Genomic DNA, 27,143 nt, shown 5'->3' with positions numbered 1-27,143 from the left:
AGCCGCTTGCCGCGCGCCCGCGGCGCCCCTCCGCCTCCCAACGGCTGCGGGTGAGCTCTGCGCAGGCGCGGAGCGCCCCGCCCCCTGCCGCCCGCCGGCTCGCTCGGCCCCGGGCCCGGCGCAGTGAGCGGGCCGCGGGAGGAAGCGGGGAGGGGAGGGAGGGGGGGGGGAGAGCGGGCGCGCGGCGCCGCGCGTGCGCAGGAGGCCCGGCGGAGCCGGCGTGCTCCCGCCTCGCGCGCCAATCGGGCGCCGCCCCGCAGCGTCGCGCCGCCTCAGCCCCAGCGCGCCGTGCGTGCGTGCGTGCGTGCGTCCTCCCGCTCGTGCGTGCGTGCGTGCGTGCGTGCGTGCTTGCGCTCGGCGGCGGCGGCGGCGGCGGCGGCGCAGCGTCCCCTGCCCCGAATGAAAGGGCCGGTCCCGGCCAGGCAGCGGCCCTGAGCGACCGGCGGCCGCGGGGGGCGGGCCGCGCCCAGCCGCTCCTCTCCCCGCCGCCACACCCGCCGCACGGGTGAGTGCCTGACTGACTGACTGAGGGACTGACTGAGGGACCGAGCGCCCGCCCGCCTTCCTGCCCGCCCTGCCGCCGCTTTGCCGCGCTCCCGGGGCAGGCGCGGCGCCCCCCGGCCCGCCTCGCCCTGCCCGGCCCGGCCCGGCTCTGCCCCGCCTGGCCGGGCCCCAGCCGCCCGCCCGTCCCCGCGGGGTCCCGCCGCTGCCCCTTCCCGGGGCCGTTCCCCACCCCCCCCACACCCCCCCCCGCCCGGCGGCAGCCCCCTGGCCCGGCCCCGCGTCCTCCTTCCCCGGGATCCGCCCCCCCCACCCCCCCCACCCCCGGGCTGCGAGTCCCGTTTCCCTCAAATTTGGGGGAAGAAAGGCGGGGGGCGCCCCCTCCCCGAGGGCCGCGTCCCGCCGAGCCCCCCCCCCCCCCCCCCTTTCCGGCAGGCCCCCGGCCGCGGGGAGCCCCCCCCCCCCTCCCCCCTCCCCCGGTGGGACAACGGGGCCGGCGCTGCCCCGAGCGGAGCGGGGCCCCCCGGGAGGCGAGCACCGGCGATGCCCGGTGGGAGCAGCTCCCGCTCCCCGCGGCACCGCGCAAACTTCCCCGGAGCTGCCTCGGTGCTGTCTGCCAGGTCTCCCTCACCCCAGGCTGTCTCTGCCTAACTTCGGGTTCCCTGGTGCCTCAGCGTGCAGGCTTTCCAGCGCTGGGCCTTCCCCACCCCAACCCCTTTGGTACCCTTCTTTGAGGAAGTTTCAGGGATAAGCTCTTAGCCCGCTGCTGGTGGTGTCCGTAGGATGCTGTGGGAACGTAACTTTTGCCCAAAGGTTTCCATGGGACTCGTGGCTTTCGGTTCTCAACTCCAGACGCCTCCAGGATGCCTCCCTCCTCCCCAGTTTCAGTCCTGGCTGCAAAATAATGCCCCCAGGGGTGAGCGATTGACCCTAGAAAGTAGAAAGCACTTGAAAGTTTCTTGAACAGAGAACCTGGTATCCAGTGAGCATCTTGCAAAACCCTATGTCAGTGTTTTCTGCAGCTTCTCCTGGCAGACAAAATCGCTTTATCGTGCCTAATGGTTTTTTTTTAAGTCTATATATTTCTCTTGTAGGTTTGCATTGGATATCTGATATTTTTTGACGTACAAATTCAAATCCTAAATATTTTTTTGTTATTTTGTAGTCATACAGGCCATGCAGCAAAACAAAGTTTATGTGAGAAAGTACAGCATCTAGAGATCGCTGCCCTTTGTTGGAAGTACAAACGGGGGCTTGATTTCTGAAAAAGTGCAATAGCTCTTGAAGCATATTCAGGCAATAAATAGAAATTAGCATCCAGGTTACTTTCTGTTCTTCGGCACTGAGCAACGTCTCATACACCGAGAAGCCTCCTCCTTTGCCTGAGCTGTTGAACTTGCACTTTCTTTTATGTTCCAAAACCGTCGTCTGCAAGAACCTGGTAAAACAGTATGTGAGCTGTAAGAGTTTGTGAAACTTGCTTCTTGAAAGATAAAATAAAGATGCTAGCAGGCGAAGCACCGTGTTGAGTACATAAAGAAACGTGAATGCAAATGAACCAACATTTTTGGGTGAAAAAATCAGTGAATGGGTTTCTTTTTTTGGTGATTTTAGAGTAGGCGTAACGTTTCCTTTTTAGACCAAGTCTGTGGACAGCGTACCTGTATGTAATAATCGATGTTCTGTGGTACTTGTCCCATTTTGGTAGAGATAAAGCGTAATCTTCCCAGTCAGTGATTCCATAGTGCACCGCTTCCTGGGAGCCAGCCTACGAAACTTTCTCTGACAAAGCTGACAACCACGATTTCTGTCAGGAGTATGCTTAAGCACCGTTTAAGTCTCATTCACTAGTTGTTTTTTTTTTTTTTTTTAAACATAGAAAACAGAAATATTGAGGTGTTTTAAAGTTGCATTATTTTTCACGTTCCTATGAAATGCAGCTTGATGCTTGACAAACTGGATTGGTTGTTCTGGGGTGATTTAACTCAGGAGATGAAAACAAAATTTTGGGTGCTTGCTTTCAGAATTCTTGGTCTGTAGTATAGCTGTGTAACTTTTCTATCTTTATCAGGTGTTTTTTTAATGGACAAGATGAGTGCATTTTGGCACGAAGGAAGGTAATCCCAGGAGTAGTGTTTTCTGACGTTTATGAAAAAGCCCGTAAATTAGGGAGAGAGCTACAAATAAAACGCTTCTGAAAAATTTCTCATACTCGTTTTTTTTCTGCAGCCTTTCTGAAGGTCATGTTAATGTCTAGTGATCCAGAAAATACAAGTGCAAATAATGCAGTATTGTAAAGAAAACTCGTAGATATGTTTGTAAAATGCTTTCAGGTTGCTGTAATCTAATGGTGGAAAGAACATGTGTTTCCTTTCTGGCCTATCCTGGTGCTTGCTGGTCTGCTCGTGTTTTGAATATTTTTCAAGTGTTATTTGTAATAGAATAAATATTTAAGAACGTAATATTTGCTAATTAACAAGTAAATCTTAGCATTATTTTTAACTTCACTGTGAGCCTTAAAAAGCTAATTTTGCACAAGTACTTGAAGAAGTTTGGCTGTGTCAGGATGTAGAAGTGCTGTAAAGACGCGTCGACCCGCGTCTGCTACTCGCTGCAAGGCGTGAAGCTGGGGGCAGTTGGTTGCAGTCAGCCCTGAGAAGCTGCTTTATAATCTCGTTTCACGGAAAGTTGCTATTCTTATAAATTAAAGATGATGAGAGCAACTTGGAATTTTTAAATTTTGTTTTTTTTAAGTTATTTCCATCTTCTAAAATGTGAAGTCAAGTCAAGTGGAAGGATAGCTATTATTTATAGTAGTAATTCTTACTAGAAGAGAGAGTTTCTGTTAGTCAGTAGAAACCGTACATGTGTTCAAGGAAATTTCTCATCTTTCTGCGAAGAACTACTATCGTCGCTGTCAACGTAGCGATAATATAATCCAAATATAAAGTGAAACAGATACAGTCATGTGGGTCTATCGAGTTATTTATATCAAAGCAGAACTTCTTGCATTTTAAATTACTTTAATATATTTCTAACTCATCACTGCATGATTTATGTCGAGCTATTGAATGTGACCTGAAAACAAACATATTTTTTTTTGAGATATTATTTCATCCTCGTCTTTTGTAGGTCTTTTTCCTGCTTCCAAGTATTTTTTTAAAAGTTTTTTTAAAAAATGAAAAACGTTCTGAAGTCTGTGTTTCCTTCCTTCAGAAACCATTCCTTCTTTCTGCTCAAAAAGGGATTACAGAATTGTCTTGTCTGGTTTTTTTCTTTAGAAGAATACAGTATAGTAATTCTTTTGTGTTAACACTTAAGGACTCTCTATTGCCACTGCAAAAGGGTGTGACTAGTTTATCCAGATTGGCACATTTTTTGTGCAAATCAGCAAGATCTGAAATCTATGCATTCTTCCTATGAGTATGCGTCACCAGCTAGTAAACTGCTTTCCAATTATAAAGGAAAGCGAATGAAGCTGTTGATAAAGCGAAGGAATGGATCCCGCACAGACGCTACCTTTTGATGGATGAATTTTGTAGTAAACGTTGCACGGCAAGCACTGAAAATTCAGTCTCTGGAAATCGGTGAAAACGGGAGAATGAGGCTCTAAAATGATAGTCTTTTACGAATAGTACGTGCCAGCAGAAACTTAATAATAATCCTCGGCTTTCAGTTGTAGAAGTAGCGAGCGATACTTGCGTTACGAGCGTCTGACAGCACTGCGAAGCTGGCAGGTTTGGCTATGCACATTTCAAAAATAAAAAAAAAAAAAGTCGCACATTTCCATGCAGATAGCCATTATAGCATTGTCCAGATGTGTGGCAAATCTGCTCTTCTGACTAGCTTTTCTCCTTTCCCCCCCCCAAAAATACCAAACTATGCGGCGGCTTTTCTTCTTAAGATGAGAGTGATGTAGACAAAAGCTGAGGAGGAAACCTTTGCTGCAGTTGTGCCGATTCTGACAGTAAGGCTCCGATCTCCGAAGTAAAAGGTTGCAAACAAGTCTTTTCGAAGAGGACAGCATTTTATTTCTTGAAAGATGTAAAAGCAAATGAACTAATTAATCCCGGGCCAAGAAGCACGTACATTTGTTAGGTGTCTTCACTTTTGAACTTGCAGTGCCTGCCTCGGGGGAGTGGGACCGTAATGATGTATTTCAAAGTATGTTGCTGGTAGCATTGTGAGAAGTTTGAGGTTCGTGTTGAATTTAACCTTAAGTTGCTTTTCTTAGATGATGGTAACAGCTCTCATGTGGTTACTGAGAACTAGTATGATGCTGCTAATTTAACTACGGGTCTTGAAAAGGTTTCCATTGCAGCCTGTTAGTCACAGATCCTCTAAAATTTTGTCCTTAATGCTGTTTGGCTAGCCACAGTGTGATCTATGTAATACCTAAAATGGTAGCGCTTTATCATCTCATCACTACCCTCCTCGAAGGGTAGGTGCTACACTACTTTGTGAGCTTTTAAACTCAAAACCAGTTCCGGGTGCTAGGCTGGACTCTTGAGTTTTATTTTGGTTCTGTGTTTGTTCAGTGGCATGAATTTTATTGCATGCGCAGGTAGTTAAGTATGTTTTCTACAAATTGCTTTACTGTAATAAATAAATAAAAGAATGGGATTAAAAAGTTGCGGTTACTTTTTCCCCCAGAGTCCTTATGATTGCTCTTCTTGTTGTATTTTCCATTTATCTCATCTTCCCCTAAGGTTTTTACATGTCCAGAATTTTATATTGATGTTCAAACTTTTTGCTTAAAGGACTAATTCTGTTTCCTGATACAATTTTTATAAAAAGTAGCCAACTACTGCCTCTGCTGGGTGCATGTTTGTTTGATTATATTGTAGTAAACTGAGAGGTAAGGCAGGAAAGATCATTTTCAAACCACCAGTATTGTATTTATGAAGCTGTAAGCTAAATGGGCCTTTGCTGATGTTAACATGTTGATTGCACTTTTTTTTCTGTAGCATTGATAGGAGTGAAGTGGCATTCTAAGGTCATTTAAAATCATGACAAGCTCGGTTGGACAGAAAAAAGTCTCTTCAAGACAAAGGAAGTGTGGTTTTTGTAGATCTAATAAAGATAATGAATGTGGACAATTATTGATGTCAGAAAACCAGAAGGTGGCAGCACATCACAAATGTATGGTAAGTAATCCATAGGAAAAGGGAAGTGAATGTTGTGATCTAGTGGAAGATGACAAATTTAAAAAGAAAAAAAAATCAGCTGTGGCATTGGTAAAGTGATTAATTGCTCTAATTTGAAATTTTAGTGGTTTTCAAATGGGTAAATGTTTTATATTGTATATATTTTAAAATTAATGTTTGGCTTTATAATTTTAGCTGTTTTCATCTGCACTGGTATCTTCACACACTGATAATGAGAGTCTGGGTGGATTCTCTATTGAGGATATTCAGAAAGAAATAAAGAGAGGCACTAAATTGGTGAGTCTCTGTTTTTAGACCTTGAAAATGAATGAATGCTTTCTTACCTTCTAGAAAGTTTATTGTGAAATTGTTCAGTGTAATATATTTTTTGTTTTGAAGTGCTATGTTTGTGTGAGGTCTGAGGTAAAGGACAGAAGATGATGATGAAGAAAAGTCAGCCTTAGTTTTAGGAAAAAATATAATTAGATATGGCAATACTCATGTTGAAATGAAATTTAAATGCCAGTTAACCAACCTTTGAAGCATCTTTATGAAACGATCAAAAGTAGTTTATTGCAGTGAAGTCCCGCTTTCATCTAAACTTTTTTTAAAGAATTCTTGCTTAATCATGGAATTATTCAAAAATAAATCCAGAATTACTATTTTTACAGTCACTTTTTTCTTATTGGCAAATGTAGATGGTTGTAACAGATGTGCAGTTTTTTCTAAGCTAATTTGAAAACTTTCTTTCAGGGTATGCCTGTTTTTCCTTTTAATGGGCTGCATATAAAAATAGCATTTACTAAATTTATGCTTCTAATCCAGTAATTTCTATTTATATTTTCTTCTAGATTTCAGAATGAAACCCACACTCTAGGGATCTGGCAAGGCTAATACTGTACCTTTACCAGTATTTGGCTTTGCTACCGAAATAAGACTTCAACTACCAAGGAGGCTATTGCTTCCTTTTATATTGATTTAGAAGTGGGGCCTGTGAATATTGACATCCTGTGAGGTGCAAGGGTACAATAGTGATTACAGCTCTACCAAATTGATGAGAATTGGGCAGAAATTACTCTTTTTATTCCCAAGAATCTAAGCTAATTCATTACTCGTTTTTCATTTTCTATTTTCAATATGACGGAGGCCTTTTCAAAATATTTTTAACAGATTATCAAGTCACTCCGCAAGTTTATTGTTTTCAGCCTAATTATTTGTCAGTCTTACATATTTTCTAGCTTTTTGACTGAGAGTAGTCATATGTATTTGTATGGAACTACAATTATATAACAGCAGTCTGATATTTCATCCATTATATCATTTATATCTTTTCCAGCACCTAGAACTTTATTTGCTCTAGTTAGATGAAGCATAAAGAAAGAACTGTTCACAGATAATTCACTTCATGATTAGGGACTTTGAAAGAATATGGTAATAAATGGAAGTACAGATCATAAAGAAACTTCTTGATTCTTGGGTCTCTTAAATGTTTTTTTTAACGTTATTTATTTTTGTCATTGGTGATTTCTTTCTATGTGCTTCTGAGTCTCTCTATGTTCTCGCACTGATGCGACATCTGAATAAGTTCTTTGAGTTCACTTGTGTGTATCAGGCGCTTTAACCAGATCCAGGTTTTCTGCAAAAAGCTGAAAAATTTAAATTCATAGTCCCAAGATGTTCCCTATTCGGAGGGAATTTACGGGGTGATTTTGTATATTCACATGGGTGTTGAAGTAACTGTGCTTTATCTCTGTAGCCATCAGTAAACTACTGCTCTGACACCCCCCCCCAACACTTTGACTTGTAGAGGAAGCTTAAAAAGCTAATTGTTTATAGCTAGCCTAAAGATGCTGCTACAGGCTGCTTTCTGTTCTAGACTTTTTTTTTGGGGGGGGGGGGCATTGAGCAAAAATAGCTCAGTGTGTTGCACTGATTTATATTGTTAGCTTGCGCTAAATTTGTCTGCAGGCAGATTTTATGTAGTTGCCCTCCTTCAGCAGATGCTGCTGCTGACCAGGTATGCACTGAGAATCGAGGCCTGTTCATTATTGAAGTGATAATGACTGATACATAAAGTGTTCCTATGGTAATAAGTTTGTCTGAGAAAAGTTTGTAGGCTCAAACCTTAATAGGCCAGTCTTACAAACTCATTAAGTCTAAACATTGGGGAATACAATCCACTGATGTTTTTATTATTTCTGCTAGCCGTGCATGGATGGATTTTTTTTAAAGAGATTGTCTATTTTGCAGCTTGTCAAACTTCACATATACCTGATATAACTTGGGAATTAATTAATCCGTTGACGGTGACCATTTGGACAGATGGACTTGTACCAATGCAATAAATATTTTATTACTCCCAAGAAATATAGACCAATAAATCAGTATAAAAATTCCTGTGGTCTGTTTTGTTCTTACAGATACATCTTGGCATTCTTGACAGGAAAGTTCAATTTTTGACAATTTTCTGTTTAAAAATACTGCCCTACTGACTAAAATTGGTTGGATCAGTGGAATTTGAACCTGGGCTTTTTTTTTAAAAAAAGAGCTTTGATCAACCATTATTATATATTAAACTTATAAGATAAAATACCAACCAAATTAGATAAGAACTAGTGAGCAGTGTACGACTACACGATTTAAGAGCTTGGAGAGGAGCAAATGGAGATAACCCAAGGCTTTGACATACTTATTGTTCAGTTAACTTTGTTAAAATTGAAAAATAGAGTGGTGATACATACCTTTGATATATTTATTTTGCACATTTTAGACTAACAAGAACTTAACTTAGCTAGTGGGATGGACAGAAACCACATTCTTCAAAAGTATATGGTGGGAGTGTCTTACGTTGTACGTTTATGCTTAAGGATTTGGAATTAGTTGTAATCTTATGGGAAGGAATGGGAGGATAATCAGGATACAAGCACAAAGCTCCACTTCTCTATGGAGAGTTCAGTGGGAAATTCTGGTATTTTGGAGCAATATTATGTCAGTAGAAAATAATATAGAGGAAAAATTGCAGTAATATCAGTTATTTCTTTTCCTAACATAATATGAGAAAGTCAGTGAACAATTTAGATGGCGTATTCTCAACAGTAATGCAAGTCTAGTGTGAGAACTAATTACTGGGAAAGAAGAGTAAAGTATCAGGCTTCCATTTAACCCTTTTTGCAATAAAAATAGAACAAAAATTAGTATAAATGAAAGTTTTGTTGTATTTAACATACTTTACTAAATTTGATGTTTTAGAAATAAGACAAAGAAATAACTATGGAAAAATGAGGAAAGTTAGCTGCTGCATCAGGATTTCTTAGTCTGCAAAGTTCATGGCAAATGCGTTTCCTCTTTCTACCGTTTTTCTATGCTACCTTGAGAACGTATTTCAGAATTAAAGAGGTAGAATTTGTGTTTTTACCTCTTCTGAAATGGTTGGTACAAACATTGGGGTGGGAGATTTAGGTGACTGTCGCTTCTATGAAACACATCGTATTCTACAAATCATTTGTTTTTCCTCATTGAATTGGTAATTAATTTATTTTGATTACTGTACTGTTGCATAATTGCAACGAATTTCTCCTTGATTTTAAAATAAATGGGGAAAAAAAAACACCAGGGAGCAGGGAGGAGTGGCAAGAACAGTTCATTACTCAGCAGTTTGCACAACAGTATTCCTGTCTGTAACCCTTTTTGTTTTGTCACTGGGAGTGACACTGGAAGTATCTATATTATTTTTAAACTCAGACACATTGACTCAGCAGTAACATGAATTGTGCTTTCTTTTTTCTTTACAGATGTGTTCTTTATGCCATTGTCCTGGAGCAACCATCGGTTGTGATGTGAAGACATGTCACAAGACATATCACTACTACTGTGCTTTGCATGATAAAGCTCAGATAAGAGAGAAACCCTCACAAGGCATTTACATGTAACTATTATTTATTTACTATGTTTACTTTTGTATTTATATTTCATGTTCTTTGTTTTTTCTTAAAAAAAAAAAAAACACAATACCCTTTGAATCGAACCAAAACTGTTAAAAAAAAAATTCTAATGATGATTGTGGCATTCAAAATAGTGATGTGCTAAAAAAAAAAAGCACATTTTCACTGCAAGTTTTGTGTATCAGTGAGTCTTACAAGTGGGAGAAAAATGTACTGGCATTTAAATTTAAAAGATGAGTAAATAATCTGTGAATCGTAACTGACTTGACAGTTTTCAACTACTTTGTTTATAGGATTTTATGTCGAAAACACAAGAAAACTACGCATAACTCTGAAGGTAAAATTATTCAATATAAATTTTTCCCATTGTAGAAAGATATTTTGGTTAAATTTAATTTTTCTGGAGAATATAAATGTTTTCAGTAAAAATTAGAACTATATATTTTTGAAAAATAGTGAGTTTGGAAGCCCATCTGATTTCTGTATTTTCTCTAAAAAAAAAAAAAAAATAGTGAGAGGAAAACCCTAAAACTAAATTTCAGGCTGTTCTAAAGATAAGATGTTCCGTCAAAATATAGTATGGGTAGAAGTAATGCATTCCTTTCTAGGAAGAAGTTGGCTTATATTTTTAGCTAAATATTCACAATATTTACATCTAAAATTCATGAAATTTGTCAGGGAGCAGTTGACTTTTGCCACTTCTAGCATTCCCAAGTGTGCACCATTTTGTTGAACTATTAAATACAGTTTAACTCTTCAAATAAGAAGGATCCAATATTAAATAAATGGGCTTATGATCAGATCACTTACAGATATATTGCTGAGTACTTGTGATAAACAAAAAGCTGTATGCATACATTAACAAAAGCTGCGCGTCTCTGCAGAGGAGAGTAGTGAAATGCACGAGGGGTGATATGCCACAAAAGTAGATAAATTGTGTGGTCTGACAGAATTCCAAACTAACTTTCAATTTTGTGTTTATGCATTTTTTTCCTTTTTACTTGTTTACTACCATATCTGAATCTGGGTAAGCAAGCATTTGTTAGTTTACTTTTGCATTACTTTCAATTAAAATGTTGCAGATTTAGGTAGTGAGGACTGCATTTAGTGATAATAAAATTTCATAAATTCAGTGTCTTTCTGCAACTACATGCTTACGGTAATGTATTACCTATTCTATGGGTAGTGTTAATGGTGAAGTTTGGGTGTCATTTCAGTGTTCAAAAGAATATTGAAGGCAGTAGAAAATCCCAAAGTAAAGCATTTTTTTAGTCTATTTAAATATTGTAGTGTGCTTTGTATAAAACATTCTGTTCTGATCTTGCTGTTAATAGATTGAAGCAAGGAAAGCAGTATATATGTTAATATGGCCGTATCTCTTTGAAGAATTATCTTGTAGTTTGGGACTTTGTTTTAAGGTTTGTTTTGCTTGTTATCAGAAACAAAAGACATTTGAGTCCAAAGACAGACACCGATCTCTTAAACTGATACTTAAACGTAATATTCTATACTTGCTGAGAAATGGCTTATACTGGCATCTATTGAAAAATGCCACCGTTTCTACATGGAGTCCAATGCCAACAGATTTTTTTTTCCTGCTTGAAACTCCTTGCAGGATCTGAACCTGTGCTTTTCTTTCAGAGTTTTCAGAAATTATCTCTAATTGTACAATCTTATTCTCTAACAGTAGGGGCTTTTAAATTTTATATGGATATATTTGTATGAGAAGACACGGGAAAAATTGCTACAATAGGATAGTGTTTTTTTTCTTAAATGTTGATGATTGTAGTTTTTTAAGCATTAAATAAGGTTCATCCAAATAAACCCAGACTGAGAGGAAGAGGAGGAGGAAAAAACATCATTCAGATGAGGCCAGAGAACCCAATAGTATCTTACTTAGAATTCAACTTTGCACTCCACTCACTTTTTTGCTTAAAATATCTAGTTCTGTTATGCTTCATGCTTCTAGAAATATGCATAGCTATTTATTTTCTGGTTTTGTTTAGTATTTGTCTGAGATTGTAGCCTGGTGCTCTTTCCCGAAGGGGAAGCTCTCTTTTTAGACAATACAATTTCAGGAACTTACTATACCATACCTGTAAAATATTATTACTTACAATCTTAGATTTGATAATACCACAATCAGGGGCTTTTTATGCTGGACCTCATTTAAATCGCAGGAACTAAAAATACATATTGCATCTGTCTTAAGGAAATGACTTACAGAATATTATAGCAATGGTATTGTGCTGTGTTGAAAACTGATCACCTTTAGAAGATAGAGAAATCTACAGGATGGTTTTCAGAGTTCAAGAAGAGACTTGAGAGGCTTTGTTTCTTGATAATTAAATACTGAAGTTTGTTCAGTGAAGTGGTAACTGGGAGATGCTGGATGGTGAGATTAGTCAGGGATGAGCTTTGTGTATGTATCTTGTTGGTTTGTTTCTTGAGGGAAATGTGCATCTCAAAGAGGAATTTAAATGTGAAAGAATGGTGGTTTGTGAAACCAGAGAAGACTTGCAGAGAAGAAACTAGCCAAGGATACTGGATGCTAACATAGCACCTTTGTTTCATTTTCAGGAATCCTGGCTTACAACAGGGTTTTTGTAACAGAATAGTTAAAGCAAATCAGTGGTTATGTCGCTCAGTGTAGATGCATGGGGACTGGAATTATGAGTCTCTTTTAATGGAAACTTACTGCTTCTGCTCTGGAATGTTTGTGGTTTTTTTTCTTGGTCAGTGTAGAATGTCTGGATTTGTTTCCTCTGCTCTGTATCTAGATTTAATTGTTGCAGTGCAGGTATTTTTCTTCTTACGTCACTTGTGTTAGAGCATGTCTGTAGTGTTTTTAGGGGTGTTTGGTTTGATGTCCTCTAGAACAATATTGGTTTTGGATTTTTTTTTTTCCTGTAGGTAGTACTGCTGCTTAGTAGTGGGATTTTTCCTTCCATTCCCTCAAAAACAGGTGCTTTTGTAGCATCCTGGCTCAAGTCTGAGATGTGGTTAATGTAAGTTTTGTTAGAAGCTCTAGTTCTTTTTAATAAATTAATAAAAATCTGCTAACAATTTAATACCAGCTAAAGAAAATTTGGTTGAAGAATTTGGTTGAAGGACCTATGTAGGAATTAAAAGTTACCAACGTAAAACCTAAACGAAAAAAGACCTCTTAAATGTTGCCTATTGCTGTCATGAAGTTCAAGTGGAGCAAGAATTCATCAGACTAAGGATCTCCTGACTCATCAAGACAAAATTAATGAGCAACGGGAGTTCATTTTCCTTTAATTGACAGAAGTTGAACTACCTTCTGTTTTGTTTGAATAGGAAGATAGGAAACACGACAACAAAGTAATCTGCTCTTAGATTCATTATCTGTCTTGACAGATTGTTGGTTTTGTCTAATTTATTTGAATGGCCTAGCCTTCAGGTGACATAGAACAGGAAAAATGCATTTCACCTATTTTTTGTTATATTTCAGTGTAACCCATTTGTGCTTTGTTCCCATTAGCTGGTAAAAAGAACAGTAAAATCAAAGTACTCACGCTTTGTTCTTGGCTTTGGCTATGATGCTGACAAATTTGAAGACACATGCTCATAGGAGCAGACCAAGTTGCTGAAGTTTCATGTCTGCGCTTTTGTCCTGCTGCTTATAAATGTAACTGTTTTGACCTGAACTGCAAGTAATAGTTTAAATCTTAATCTCAGCAAGCCCTCTTAAGTATTCAGTACCTTACAAGTTAAAGAAATTGGTACCAGTGCTTTCAGACTAGCAGAGCTAACTATTAGTTGAATTACTGTTCAGTTTGATACAATTGCATTTATTCTTTTTGAAGAGTAAAGTATTGTTGAACTAAGGCTTTGGACTCGTTTATTGGAATTTATTTCCATGTACTAGAAATAATCATTGAAAACTTAAAAATGTGTTATCTTTTATTCAGTTCCCTACAGGTGGGCCTGCCCTGGCCCTTCTGTATTTAAAACAAATTCAGCTGATCCACAACAGTTTATTATAAACTAAGATAAGAATATTTCATTCTGTTACATAGTAATAATAAAATGAAGAATAAAGATGACTGCCATGTGACTACTTAATGTTTAAAACAGAAGATGCTTGGGACTGTTGGGTCAGAAAATAATGTACATAATTCCTATTGTATCTGTACCCAAAGCCTTGGGGAATTATGCTTCCACAATAGAAATAAGGACAGTTCGTGTCTCAGTATCCTTTTTATCTTATTCTAAAGATCAAACTTGAAATCTGTGCTTTTCTCTTTGCTCAGTAACTGGAGTCGGGATAATATTCCTCTATGAGACCTAATTACAGACTGCAATCTGTAACAAACAGATTACTTTTTCAAAGCATTGTTTAAGCCAGAAGGTGATAGCAAAAACGTCCAAAACCTTTTGGCATTATGACTGGTTAAGAATCTGATTCGTTTTAAGGTGCTTTAATCAGTCTTTCTTCATAGTCATGCTGTGAACATTGTTAAAGAAAACATAAGGTTGCCTACCATTGTATGTGCTAATGCGGTCAGGTGTAAAAGTTTCTGTAGCGTTGCAGTTCAGTCATTTCAATTTTGCTGGTGGATGGTTTCAAATTCCTTGTAAGCTCTGCTAACTCAGCCTTCTTGTTGTCTGTATTATGGAGAAGGCAGCTCTGAGTATGGCATCGAATGTATGTATAGCGTTACAAGAACGGGTGCTCCAAGTAAAAGGAGAAAATCTAAAAGTAATGTGGTGAATGGTATATACCATCTGAGAAGCTGCCCTGTGACGTTTGCATTTTAATTTTCTTATCTTGGCAATGCGTATTCAAATAGGAACTTGGTCAGTTAATTAATATTTCAAAGGTTTATCAGACCAGTTGTCATAAGCCTTGTGATTATGCAGATAAGCGAAATATATTGTCTGTCTTTAGTATCTGCCAACAATTGTTCGCTTGAAAAGGCATTTAGATTGTGTGGTTAAGAAGGACTATTTTATTCATTTTCTATGTTAAATGTACTTAATTGAAGAAACAATCTTAAGTATTTCATAACATAGATACTATCCAGTCAAAAATATTTTTGGACAAGAAGCATCAGTTCCTTGAGGGTATCTGGTACTTCTGAAAACAAATTAGTGACTAGACTTAAGGGATAATTTGTTTTTCCCCTCCACTCTTATTTCCTCCAATTTAGATACATGTAATCTAGTCTTTTTCCATTTTCAAAAAGAAAATACCTAAGAATTATATTCAGCATTTTGATGCTTAATTTCACATCATTTTCTGATGTAAGCTACAGCTGTTTCACAACCTGTTCACTTGCACATGTTTTTAAGCAAATCTGTTTTTATTACTACTTAAAAATGCATTCACGCTTTCATTATTAACTACTAGGACAATAAGGTTTTTAGATTTTGTGATGTTTCATTTTAAAATAATTATGTTGTCACATGAGGTTCACTGTTTTCAGCCATATTTTTAAGGACATCTTAGTTTAATATGCTACATTACTTTTTTCTTTTTCTGATACTCTGTTTCTCTTCTAAAATTCTGTAAAGTTGATTTTGTTCTTTATAATTTTAAGAGCTTCTCTTTTGTTCTAAGTGCACTATGAAACTTAAAAGGCATATGCTTGTTTTCAGATTTACATAGCAGCATGTCTAAGACACTTCCATATTCTACATTTCGGCTTTTTTATGTACAGTCCTACTTGCAAATGTATATTTCCCATCAGTTTTGTTTATCTTTCTTGTGCAGATGTAGACCTTTTGCTTCTGGCTCACTTAGTCACTGTTTAAGATAATGTAGCAGGTAGATAGAGTAGTATTAGCTTTTACTGAACACATCCTCCTTTTATTTGGTGTTTCACAACCATTAAATCACTTAATTCTTTGTGTTAGCTTGCTTTAACGTTTTTGGAAAGGGCTGATTCCTGGTATATTTCAAGCTCAAGCAATAAAGAATAGATCAGTGATATCTGAACTTCCGTGTCAAGCTTTATTTTAAGCAGCAGAACATCTTGATCCTTTTTCCTTCTAGTCATGATCAAAAGAGAATTCATAGAATTCTCTCTGAAGCTGTCTTTGTGTTAACGGTTTATAAAATACAGAATTTTGCTCGTCTTCTTTTTGTGGTACTTCGTACTGCTCATAGATTTCTAAAATGCAAATGTGGGGCTTGTTGTTGCTCATCTTTCTGCTCATCCAAATTTACAATATCATTTTCTTAGGTGCTTTTGAAAATGTAGAATGTTTCCTCTTAATAACACTCCCCCCCCTTCTGAGATCATATTGCATATTAAGCTTGTTTTTTCAGGTATATTGTTTAGGGAGTTCTGCAGAAAGCTCGTAAGATACCTCCTTTGAAGAGTTCAGATAAAGTTGTATTGAGAATATTGTGATGATTTTAAAAATCAATGCAGTAGTGGGATACGGGATGGGGGCAGCTGAAAGTGTATTTAGGGAGTCTCAGGGGATTCAGAGTATGGGTGATACCCATGATAAAACTTCATCTGGTCAGGGAGGAGTTGAACAACTTTTTGTGTTTTCCTTAGTTCAAGCTGACATGAGAAGTTGGAAACACCCAACCATCAGATGCCAGGGAAACAGGGTAAGCTGGCAGTGGGCTTGAGGGGAGGGATAGGGCACGAACCAAACTGTATATTAAACAGTAAAGACCATCCAAGGCAGGTATATTTTAAAGCTGGTTACAATTCTTTCTCCTTGAACTGTTGCACTTATTCGTAGTGCTGTTAAAATAGATAGAAACTTTAATGTTTTGAGGTATTCATCTTGCAGGTAGATGTGGTAGTGCAGGTCCTCACATTTTGGGCGTGTTAATCCGTAGGTTCATGGCACTTGTAGTATGGAGACCTAAATCTGCAAGGAATCTCATTTACTTTAACGGAGGGGTCATGTAGTGTCTGGGTTTCAGTGAACTCTGAACTTTCTGGAAGTACAAGCTTTGAGGGCAGGAAAGGGGTTCTCCTTTGAGGAAAGCTGTGCAATCTTGATGCTTTTTTAGGTTATACCAGAAACATCTTTTTAAGAAATGCAAGGTTTACGTTTCAAATCTTAAGTGCTATTTTTAATCTCTAATTAGAATATTTAATAACTTACTCTGTAAGGAAGCTGTAACAAAAAATTGGCTTTGGTGAGTGCTTGGTTTTTGCAGTTAAGCTCCATTTCCAGTTTTGAGAGTATGACTACAGAGGGTTTGGGATATGCTTTAATGCTTAGAAAATAAGGGTGGACAAAGGTGGAAAGCAGCATGGTTGACAGGATAGATAATGAATTGGGGAGGAAAACAGAGAATGTTGGTGAATGGACTTCATTCTGCCTTATGAAATACAGCAGGAAATTCCATGTAATGATTTTTGGAAGGAATATTTGTCTTACAAACTGTTATTTAAAGGGTCACCAATTTAATAGTCACTTTTCTAAGGCTTTTTTTCTTTTTAGTAGAAGAGCCATCTATGGTTTCTTTAAATGTAGAAATATTCATGAAGATTGACAGATTTTTTTTTTTAATATAGTAGGGGGAAGTTCATGCATATGATGAGGGACAAGATAAAATGTAATTATTTGACAGAGCTTTTCAGGTTGTAATAAAACTTTCTATATGCAGTCTGAGAGGTATGATATCTAAATTGCATAATCTTGCTTTGGGAATTTAGCAACTAATGTTAAACAAAAAATACATTTAGATAGTAAGTTATGAAAGGGAAATGTAAAATGTATTGTTTCGTTAGATAATCCCTGTCATCATGTATTTTATTGTACTCTATTTTGAGTAGAGTAAATGGTGGTACTCTTGTCATCTCGTTAGAAAACAGGATGCATACTGAAGCATAAGAAAGTTGTGGTAGATAGGCTAATTTAGTTTAGTAGTGACTTGGGAATATGTGTATATAGCTGATTAATCTGTCAATTTAAGTGAAAATAATTTGCAGATTTGTATGAATTTCTTCTCAAATTTTTGCCTCCTTACCACACATCTGTGTAGAGCTTTGGGGGGAATTAAATTTCAGTATAATATGTTGTGATACATTTGGATTAGTTTTTTCTTCTTTATTAATAAATGTGCAAGAAGCTGAAGTTATTTCAGGGATCAGCAGCAGATGTGATAGACTAAGTATAATAAGGTACATTTGTATGCAAGGCCCTCGGGCCTGTAGTTCACTTCTCTGCAACTAAAGGTTTGTGGCTGTGGAATATATTCAGGGCTTTGATTTCAAACTTCTGTGCAGTTGATTCATTGTTAATCGTGAGATAGAATGAATGATTTGATTTGTATGCAATAATGGATAAGAAAGATGAGCTCTGTTGAAACAGCTCTTAGTCTCAAAGTAAGATGTCCTGTCTGAATTTGAGACCAAGATATAATGGTGATAAGTGCCCTAGTGGTATTTAATAATAATACCACAACGGTTAAGTGTCCCGTTAATGTCTAAGCATAGTTGTTCTGGATCGCCTAGTAGGATTTTGTTCCATTTTGGGGCTCATACTGATGTTTGTAGCTTGGATTTTGAGATTTATGTAGCAGTATCCGTGCATGTTTCTTTAAACAAGTCTGCTGAAATAACTTTGCAGTTTGAGCAGGGGTGGATATTGCATATTAAAAGAAAAAAGACTGCTCCTGTGAGCTTTTGATGATCAGGAAAGTTGTTAGCAATCAAGTAGAGCTGGTTATTCAATATTTATATTCATAGTGGAAATAACCTCAAGAAGTTTGCAGAATTGATCTTTATTAACTGTATGCTTTTGAGTAATCAAAAGAACACTGCTGTAATCGGAATATTTAAGGTTGGAAGGGACCAGTGGAGATCATCTAGTCCAACCCCCCTGCTCAAGCGGGATCATCTAGAACATGTTGCGCAGGACCACCTCCAGGCAGTTTTTGAGTATCTTCATAGGAGGGGATAGTACTGGACTACTGTTCTGTATAGCAATTCAGCAGCTGGCCTGGCATTTTCAAAGGAATTTGTCAGACCTCCTTAGTATATTTGTATTAAAAATATGTTTTCTTATATTCCTAATGGTCTATAAAGGCTCCATCTGGGATTTTGTCAGTGTGGATGATTTTCTGTAAAGTGGCTCCCTGCTTTTAGCTGTAGATGTAAAAATATGCTGTAACTAAAATGAAATTTTAGATTTGTTTCATGGAAGCAAAATATATCTCAGTTGCTTTAAAACTTCTTAATATTATAGCCAAAATGGGTAATTTCTTTTTTTTAAAGTCAAAAGACTTAAAATAAAGCAAGGTGAGAGGAGTTATTTAGAAACACTGGCATAATATCAAGTGCAATTTACACTGGATGCGTGCATCTTAAAAAAAAAAAAGTTTGTGGTTGAAAACATCTGTTGGTTGTATTTTCAGTGAAGGTGAATATATTTATCTGAAGCCATATTTTGGTCCTGAAAGTAGGAGTTGTATGAAAAGTTAAACCTTCATATATTATGTTATAAAGATGCAAAGCTGTGTGATATGTATAAAGAAGTAAATAATGTTTTCAGGAACTTGCATGTTTGTAATAAACGTGAAAAAGTTACTATTTTAATTTCTGGTTATTTTTATTTCTGAAAAATACAGAAAATACAGGTTGTTTTTTCTTGCCTGTTTTTGGTTTTGTTTTGCGTAAAATTTTTGAGAATGTTATTTGATGATGTTTTCTAACTCCTAAAGCAGATTTAGAAGAAAGTATCAATGAACATGAGTTGGAGCCTTCACCTCCCAAAGGAAAAAGGAGGGGTCGTAAGGGAAAGCCAAGAAAAACAAATTTAAAAGGGCAATCAGAAGACACTAGATCCACGTCCTCACATGGCACAGACGAAATAGAAAGCAGTTCCTATGTAAGCAGTAAATATGCTAAACTTCTTAGAAGACAGAATTGCATATTTCTTCTCTGCAAATATAATTTTTATTAAAATTTGTCTGTCTGAGCCTCCAGCTGGTGGCCGCAGGCTTTTAAAATTGCAACCTTATTTGTAACCCAGCAGTATATTTTAGTAAAATGTTTTTCTTTCAGAGAGACAGGTCTCCCCACAGAAGCAGCCCCAGTGATACAAAACCTAAATGTGGATTCTGTCATGCAGGTGAAGAAGAAAATGAAGCTAGAGGAAAGCTTCATATATTTAATGCCAAAAAGGCTGCAGCACACTATAAGTGCATGGTGAGTAACAGTATTGTTGTTGTTCAGTTTATTATGAATTTTGACTAAATTGCTATTTTAGGTTTTCATACGGTACCCTTATATGTAATTATGCATGAATATTGTCTTTGTGTTGATGATCTCTAAGTGCTGAAGTGTTGTGAAGTGAGCAATTCATTGATTTTTTCACTGCAGGCAATATGTGCCTAAAAGTTGGCTACATGCTAAGAGATAGGATTAGTTCAGGGAGACTCTTTAGCATTTTAAAAAAGTTTCCTTAGCATCTAAATGCATACACAGTATTTAAAAATGAGTGAGAAAATAATTTTAACTGAAAGAATCCACTCCAAAAAATAAAATATAAGTACCTTTACTCCACAGGCATTGAGACAGAATCCTGGAAGAATCAATGAACTTCATTAATTTTCTGACCAGTGGATTCAGGTTGTGACACAGTTAGTGTGTGGGACATAGAAGTTCTAGAAAACCCTTGCCAACTGTCAGCTTGAAAAGAATCTGCTAATTTCAATGAACTTGTGCAAATAGTATTGTCTTTCACGTAACCAGTTCTATGAATGAAGTAGTGCTCTGAATAACCACCACAGTATTTTCTGTTGTACCTCGAAAGGAATAAGTAGTCCAGACAATCTATGGAATATTAATGATCCTACTACAGCTGGCCTAACTAAACAAAGATCTGGTGTGTGCCAGCAGCCTTGAGCATTAGAGTATTCTTTGCTGTTTTGTGTACCTGAGCTTCAGTTTTAAGACAGTTTAAGTTGACTATACAAGAATGGTGATAGTAGGGATGATGCTTATGTATTCTGTTGTCGTACCTCAGGGATTTTTGGGCATGTTGACGCTGTCTGTGCCATGAATGTGCTGATGTACCTCTATGGCACAGAGAAGGAATTGGAATATTCCTGAGAAGTTCACTGGTACAATTAATAATATTGGTCATTTATTACTTTATATTTTCAGCATTGTAGTCATTTTTCGTCTACTCCTTTTTCATTTAAAATACCTCTCTCCAAGATAGCAAATGTAATTAAAGCAGTCAGGTGAGTATCAGAAAGAACACTCATCATACTAATCTCTACGCAGCATGGTATTTCATCCTTGTTTGTTGGTAGAGCACAGTCTGAGACGAATGAATGCTGAACATCCCTTTCTGTGATTCCTGCACATAACTTATTTAATGTTGGTGATCTGAAATTATTTTGTATTTGCTTGTTTTACAGTTGTTCTCTTCTGGCACTGTCCAGCTAACAACAACATCAAGGGCAGAGTTTGGTGATTTTGATATCAAAACTGTTCTTCAAGAAATCAAGAGAGGAAAAAGAATGGTATGTATCTGCAGAATGTAATGAATGTGTTACTGAATCTACTAAGGAGTATATAGGTCTGTCTATTTGCTTTTGTGAAACAATCTTTTCCATCTACTTATGACAAAATTTAGATGTGTTGCTACTTTGGAGATAGCTAGGCAGATAGGAGTCACCTTTAAAATACCACGTGCCCAACCACCACTAATTTATTTATTTTTTTATGATGGTGTACGTTGTAAATGATTACTAGCCTTCCTGTAACTGTAAAAGGTTTGTATCCTATGTGTTACTAAAAGTACAGTGTGTAAAACTACAAATAAACTGAGAGAATACATTATTGCAGTGACTTCTTTCCAACTGGTTTGATGCTTTAATATGAAAAAGCATTAAGGCCTCACAGATGGGGATGTTGGTAAAAATGTCACGTTGCAGTTTATTAAAATTACACTTTTTTTAAAAGCAGTAAGAACTTTGTAGGGATTAAAAAACAACTATATTGCTGCTTGAAAAAAAAAATAGGATTTTTAGTATATCAAAATTCTTTAGTATATCAAAATTGATTGAGTGCGATCAAATAATGCTTGGCAGTGCAATAATACATGCTACTGTACAGCAGATTTCAGTGCAAAGGATAGGTAAACCTGGCTGTTCACGTTTTTAATAGGTTTGTGTTAAATGGTTTCTGTTTTACAGTATTGTTGATTAACTTTTTATTGGAAGGATAATCTGCCAGAGAAATTACTGTATTCCAAAAAGATAGCCATAAGCATGAGGAACACTAAACTGAACAGAGACCGAAAGGCTAAATAAACAGTGCCACTCTTCTTTCTCTTAACAGAAATGCACACTTTGCAGCCAGCCTGGTGCTACTATTGGGTGTGAAATTAAAGCCTGCATAAAAACATACCATTACCACTGTGGAGTAGAAGACAAAGCTAAATACATTGAGAATATGTCACGAGGAATTTATAAGTAAGGACCTATGTACATCTTGAGTCTATAATGCAAGTGAAGATATTTCAAAACATTTTTTCTGCCAAGCTTGGCAAATCAAGTTAACAAATATTCCATTAAAAACTATTTTTTAAGCTTAATAATTGCAAAATATTTCAGTTACTGTAACTTCAAATTTCTGTGCAAGTGTAACAATATGTGAGTGGAGAAAAACAATTATTTGACTCACTGTGTTTTCCTCTTCGATTAATCTGTATTTTCTATTGCGAAAGCCCTGGATAATTTATGATTGCCCTATATGGATAAGTTTTGTAGCTTATTTTGGTTCTTTTGGACCCCGTAACTTTTCCTTGCTTGCTTGCTGAACTGCAGCTGTTGTTGAATTGCCAGTGTTGTTGTGCCCACAAGAGGGCATTCTGTGAGCAGTGTATCAGCAGTTTTTGAAAACTAGAATAGATCAAATCTTGTTGGCTCCTCTTTACCTCTGCCTTGTTTTCTTTCTGTTTAACTGCTGCTTGACTGAAAAACATGAATGAGTTGTTACCAATTTTCCTGTCGCACTTAGCAAAACTAATTGAGAAGAGATTCTTTTTTATTCTTTCAGTAAAAAATCTTATCTGTTTCTTTTATTGTGCTAGACTCTATTGTAAAAACCATAGTGGAAATGATGAAAGAGATGAAGAGGATGAAGAAAGAGAAAGCAAAAGCCGTGGGAAATCAGGCACTGACCATAACGACATTCCTCAGCAGCAGCTCAATGGAAACTAGGTATGGAAGTTACTCCTGACAGATCTGTTACCAAGACTGAAACGCAATATACGTTTAATGTAGTTTATTGCAGTGAAGTATTTAAATCTAGTGTATGCGGATAAGTAGTTTTTATTGGCATACTGTAGAAAAATGGGGAGGATACGTTGGTTTTTAAATCTGGCTGACTTTGTAACAGTATAAGAAGGGAGGCCCTCATTTCTATCGCTAAATATAGATGTGATGTCAGAGCTGCAAAATGCTTTTCTGTATGACTTTAAATTTACCATTGTTTTCATCATTTTTTAAACAGGTTCAAGGGACAGAGTTATAGAACTGGGAATGGCTAAGACATCATAACTACTAATTCTTTTAAATTGTTTCCTAAATTCAAAAAAGGGTTAGTAATTTTGTACTACCCAACTCTGTTAGAAATTTCATTGAACTGCCTGAAACGTTCATGTGTGTGAGCCTTCAGTAAGTGGCAGAGTTTTACATGTCAATATTAATGTAGTTTGTAGTCTGCAGTGTCTGGAAAAAAATGAAACACTATATAAATGATATGTAATATGTACAGTGTCAAAAGTTAAGGCAGACATTGAAATGAAGCAAGATCTATATTTCTGGACTGAATAAAAACCTTAAGATTTGGAATGTGTAAGTTGTTTAGTGGATTCATGCAAAGAAGGAAGGTCTTAGCTAGTTTAATTAACAACATGGACAAATTCATGGTGGCAACAAGCTGGTACTTTGTGAATTTTGCATTTTCTTCATATACAAGTTATGGAGGCCATACATGGGAAAGCCGCTCTCTGTTTTTGCTTGCAAAGCACACAGTAAAAAAGGACTCAGTGTACACCGAAGCACGCTTGAACATTTCAGGTTGTTCCTGTTGTGATGGCTCATTCCGCCCAGCATTGTTTGCGGGAGATTTACTTGAGCAGCTGTTGGTTCTGAGCTGTGAGCTTTAGAACTCATGCCAAAGGGCTGTAGTTCATTCTTTCCCCAACGACCCACCTCTTTCAGTGTCCCTGATTTACAAAGAACACTTTACTAAGTGTGATTTAAACCTTACTATATAAATGCTCGGACTCTGCAGCCCGATCTTTCTCTTCAGAGAGTTACAACTCTTAACTCACTATGGAATTTAGCCACCATATCTGACGTCCATACCTCAAGTGTTCTATGTTGTGTGGAACACTTCATATTTTGTCCAGAATATGCATAGAAGTCCCATATTCTGTAAGAAGAATGAGGAAAGAACCTTTTTTTTTTTCTAGATTGGTATTTATTTTTTAATCTTATGACCACTATATGAGAAACTTTGCTTATCATCCTTATTGCTTTAGTGATTTTTTTTCCCTTCTCTTTCTGTCAAGTCAACAAATCACGTCGTGGAATTCTACTTGCTGGAGCTTGATGTTCCTTTAGGGAATAATCAGATTTAAGTTATACCAAACCTAACAGATCAGTCCTCTGACTGCTTTCAAAACACCTTGTCATTTCTAATGGCTATTAGTTTCTTCAATTGGTCTGTTAAAGCACATTCTCAGACTTAAATAAAACCAAAAAGCTGAATCTAGTCCACATGTTTGTTTGTCTGCTATCACATCACTGTATTGTTTGTTTAGGGTTTTGACTTGTTTCACTCTGAACTCCCAACAAAACTTCCAGATTTGAAGGAAGGAAACAAGCAAAATACACTGATTTGACTATAAACTGCTACAGTTCTGTGATTGGTATTGCAAAAACAGTTCATTTGTAACATGAGTTTCTGTAGCATTTTTTACTTGTATTTTTAAAAGATTTAATGTGTGTCATTGTCTTCTTATGCATTCCCTTAATGTCTTGAGGGACTCAATTACTGTATATTAGAGTTTCTAACATTTTACCTGTTAGAATTCAATCAATTCTGTTTGCTTTCCTGGAGAATAACGCAGTTTTGGAAAGAAATATTGCTGTGTACAGAAAATATTCAGTTACTGCTCTAAACATGATGCCATTGATCATTTTTATTTTGTATTTGTAACTTTCAAAATTAAAAGCGTGACTTGAATTGCAATGACAGATCGATTATTGAAATTGTCTATCAAGGTGTTTTGTTTCTTCTAGAACATGAACATTTTTCAGCCACTCAGAACAGTTTTAGAATGCGAAATAACATCCTTCGATGTCTAAATTACTTCTAGATTTGTGCCTCAGACATGGCCCTCCCATGGAATAAAGGCACTTTGTTTGCAGCTACTGTATTTTTAACCAAGGCTGGATGACAGGTGCATGGGGTAGATCTGCCAGCATACTGATTGTACTTGAGACTAAGCTCTAATTTATATTGTGTCAGTTGCTTAGTATAAAGTATAATATTCAGTCCAGTAATTCATCTGTTGTGAAATAAATTACCCCATTCCATGCTTCTGAGAACCAGAACAGCACTTTACCTTTGGGTAGCAGAAAAGTAAGTGGCTGGTTACCTGTTACCTCCTTGTGCTGAGATGGTCTGACTAAACTGTCATTAATTCAGAATTCATGGAAACAATGTCAAAAGCAAAAGTCTTTTTTTCTTATGAGCCTCAAATTTGTCATAACTTGACTTCAATTTATGTATGCTGGGTAAAAGTGCCTTACAATGTAAAAATTGTATTTATATGTTCCCAAGTAGCATTACCTGCTGGGGAGTAATTCTGTCGTGGTGTTAATATTTAGAAGAAATGTACCTCAGCAGTGTATTTACTGTACATCTCTTATGTCCTTAATTGTAGTTTTAAAAAGCATGACAATGTATGATAGTATACAACATTTACATATTTTTTTTAAAGACAAAATACTGCCATTACTGTCTTTTTATGTGTATTTTAGCTTGGAATTTCAGACAGTCTGTCTGAGGGGGGGTTTTGTTTGTTTGTTTTTGGTAAAGCAATGTAATCTTTGCAAGCATATATTGGAAGATTATTCTGGAGCATCTACTGCCTTCCCAGAAACGTTAGAAGTAATGCAAGTGCTCTGTAGGTGGGATAGGTATGTTTAAATTAGCTAGGTAAATTAATGCAGTCTATTTTTTACTGAGATGATTTTTTTTGATAGGCACCTTCTGTTTTCATCTCACAATCGGAGAACTCTTAATTTAACAAAACCTGTCTTATGAAACTGGTGTCACTATTTTTTTTTTTTTGGCCTTTGGGTATTTCTTTTGCTCACAAGAGTAATGTCTGCTGTTTAAAGTCTCCTGGAACCCTCTGGAATGGAGGTTTCTCCCCAACTCACTGTATCTCTGTGTTAACAGATCTGCGATCGTGCTATACCAAGAAAGGACTGTACCAAGGAAGGACAGGCATCAGAAGGGTATTGTTCAAATTACTTGAGGATACAGCTGGTGTAATGCCAGAGTCCCAAGGCATGATCAAACACCATAGCAGTAAGCTGTGCTATCACTCCATTTCAAGGAAGGGCAAAAGGCCGGTTCAATACCAACATCTGTGTAGCTAAGTAGGATGAAATAGATTAGGTGACCAAAATATCTGCTTATTCAGCAGGTGTTGATCCACAGGAGGTTCTATGATAAAGCTCCAGTAGGAGTTGTACCAGCATAACTCCTGGAGGGCAGCAATAAGTCCACCATCTACACTCTGCAAAGTCTGATCTTTAGGTACAAAGAGCTGTGCTGATCTAGAATGATGTGATTAGACTGAATCCGACTCTAAATTTCTGCTATCAGTATACAAGAAATGTAGTATTAAGTAAGAGGCCTTGCTTCTTACTGCTGCCTAAATGAAGAATAACTTCTCACTGAAGCAGAGTGAGAGATGAAGGGGTGATAATGTGTTTGAAATATCAGACTTATCTGGCAGGTGATAATCAGTTCACTCCAAAAACGTTAATGTGCTGAATCAGATTGACAAGAAAATGAATCCTAATTAGTTGAAATTAATCCGAAGAGAACTGAAAGTACATCATAGCAAATAGTAACTTCCATATCACAAGGAACAGATTCCACTGTATTAGTGATGGAGGTTTATAAAAAAAAAAAAAAAGAAAAAACCAGAACACAGCTCTTAATTTATATACTTATTGAAGCAGATTCTATATATGCATATGTATGCACATTCATTAATCAGCAGTACATCTCAACCCTTAAAAGATCCTGGAGAACTGTTGCTTGTCAAAAAGCACTCAGGTTAGGCTAACACTTGCAGCTTTTGCTCTAGCATACATTTACATTAGGTGTAAAGACAAGGAATGTGTAAAAGAGGGTAAATGCATTCCTATCTACAATGTTATGTATATTTTGTTCCTGTTATATTGGCTTTACTTCCAAAGTTGTAGTTTGCAGTATTAGTTTCTTTTTATTGGTATCCTTGCATATATATATATTCAATAAATGAGTTATGAATTTCA

The 27,143-nt window shown here is 37.3% G+C and overlaps 1 protein-coding gene across 6 annotated transcripts; it reads left to right on the top strand.

The window, feature by feature from the left end:
- On the top strand, positions 1-27,143 carry PHF6 (PHD finger protein 6). Of its 6 annotated transcripts, none has more exons than XM_040572736.1 (11): positions 1-50; positions 5,469-5,648; positions 5,844-5,945; positions 9,440-9,573; positions 9,883-9,926; positions 19,257-19,423; positions 19,600-19,743; positions 20,964-21,068; positions 21,889-22,022; positions 22,643-22,772; positions 23,065-27,143. In XM_040572736.1, the coding sequence occupies exons 2-10, from the start codon at positions 5,511-5,513 to the stop codon at positions 22,770-22,772; spliced, it is 1,098 nt and encodes a 365-aa protein (XP_040428670.1). In that variant the 5' UTR covers positions 1-50; positions 5,469-5,510; the 3' UTR covers positions 23,065-27,143. The 6 variants fall into 6 exon arrangements, with proteins under 6 accessions (XP_040428670.1, XP_040428673.1, XP_040428674.1 ...); XM_040572739.1 differs by having other exon boundaries at positions 6-50; positions 19,260-19,423; XM_040572740.1 differs by lacking the exon at positions 1-50 and adding an exon at positions 209-505 and having other exon boundaries at positions 19,260-19,423.

The sequence above is a fragment of the Cygnus olor genome, chromosome 13, assembly GCF_009769625.2.
Source record: "Cygnus olor isolate bCygOlo1 chromosome 13, bCygOlo1.pri.v2, whole genome shotgun sequence".
Taxonomy (NCBI): Eukaryota; Metazoa; Chordata; class Aves; order Anseriformes; family Anatidae; genus Cygnus; species Cygnus olor.
Note: the sequence above shows the minus strand (reverse complement) of the source record. Positions and strands in the feature narration are given on the sequence as shown.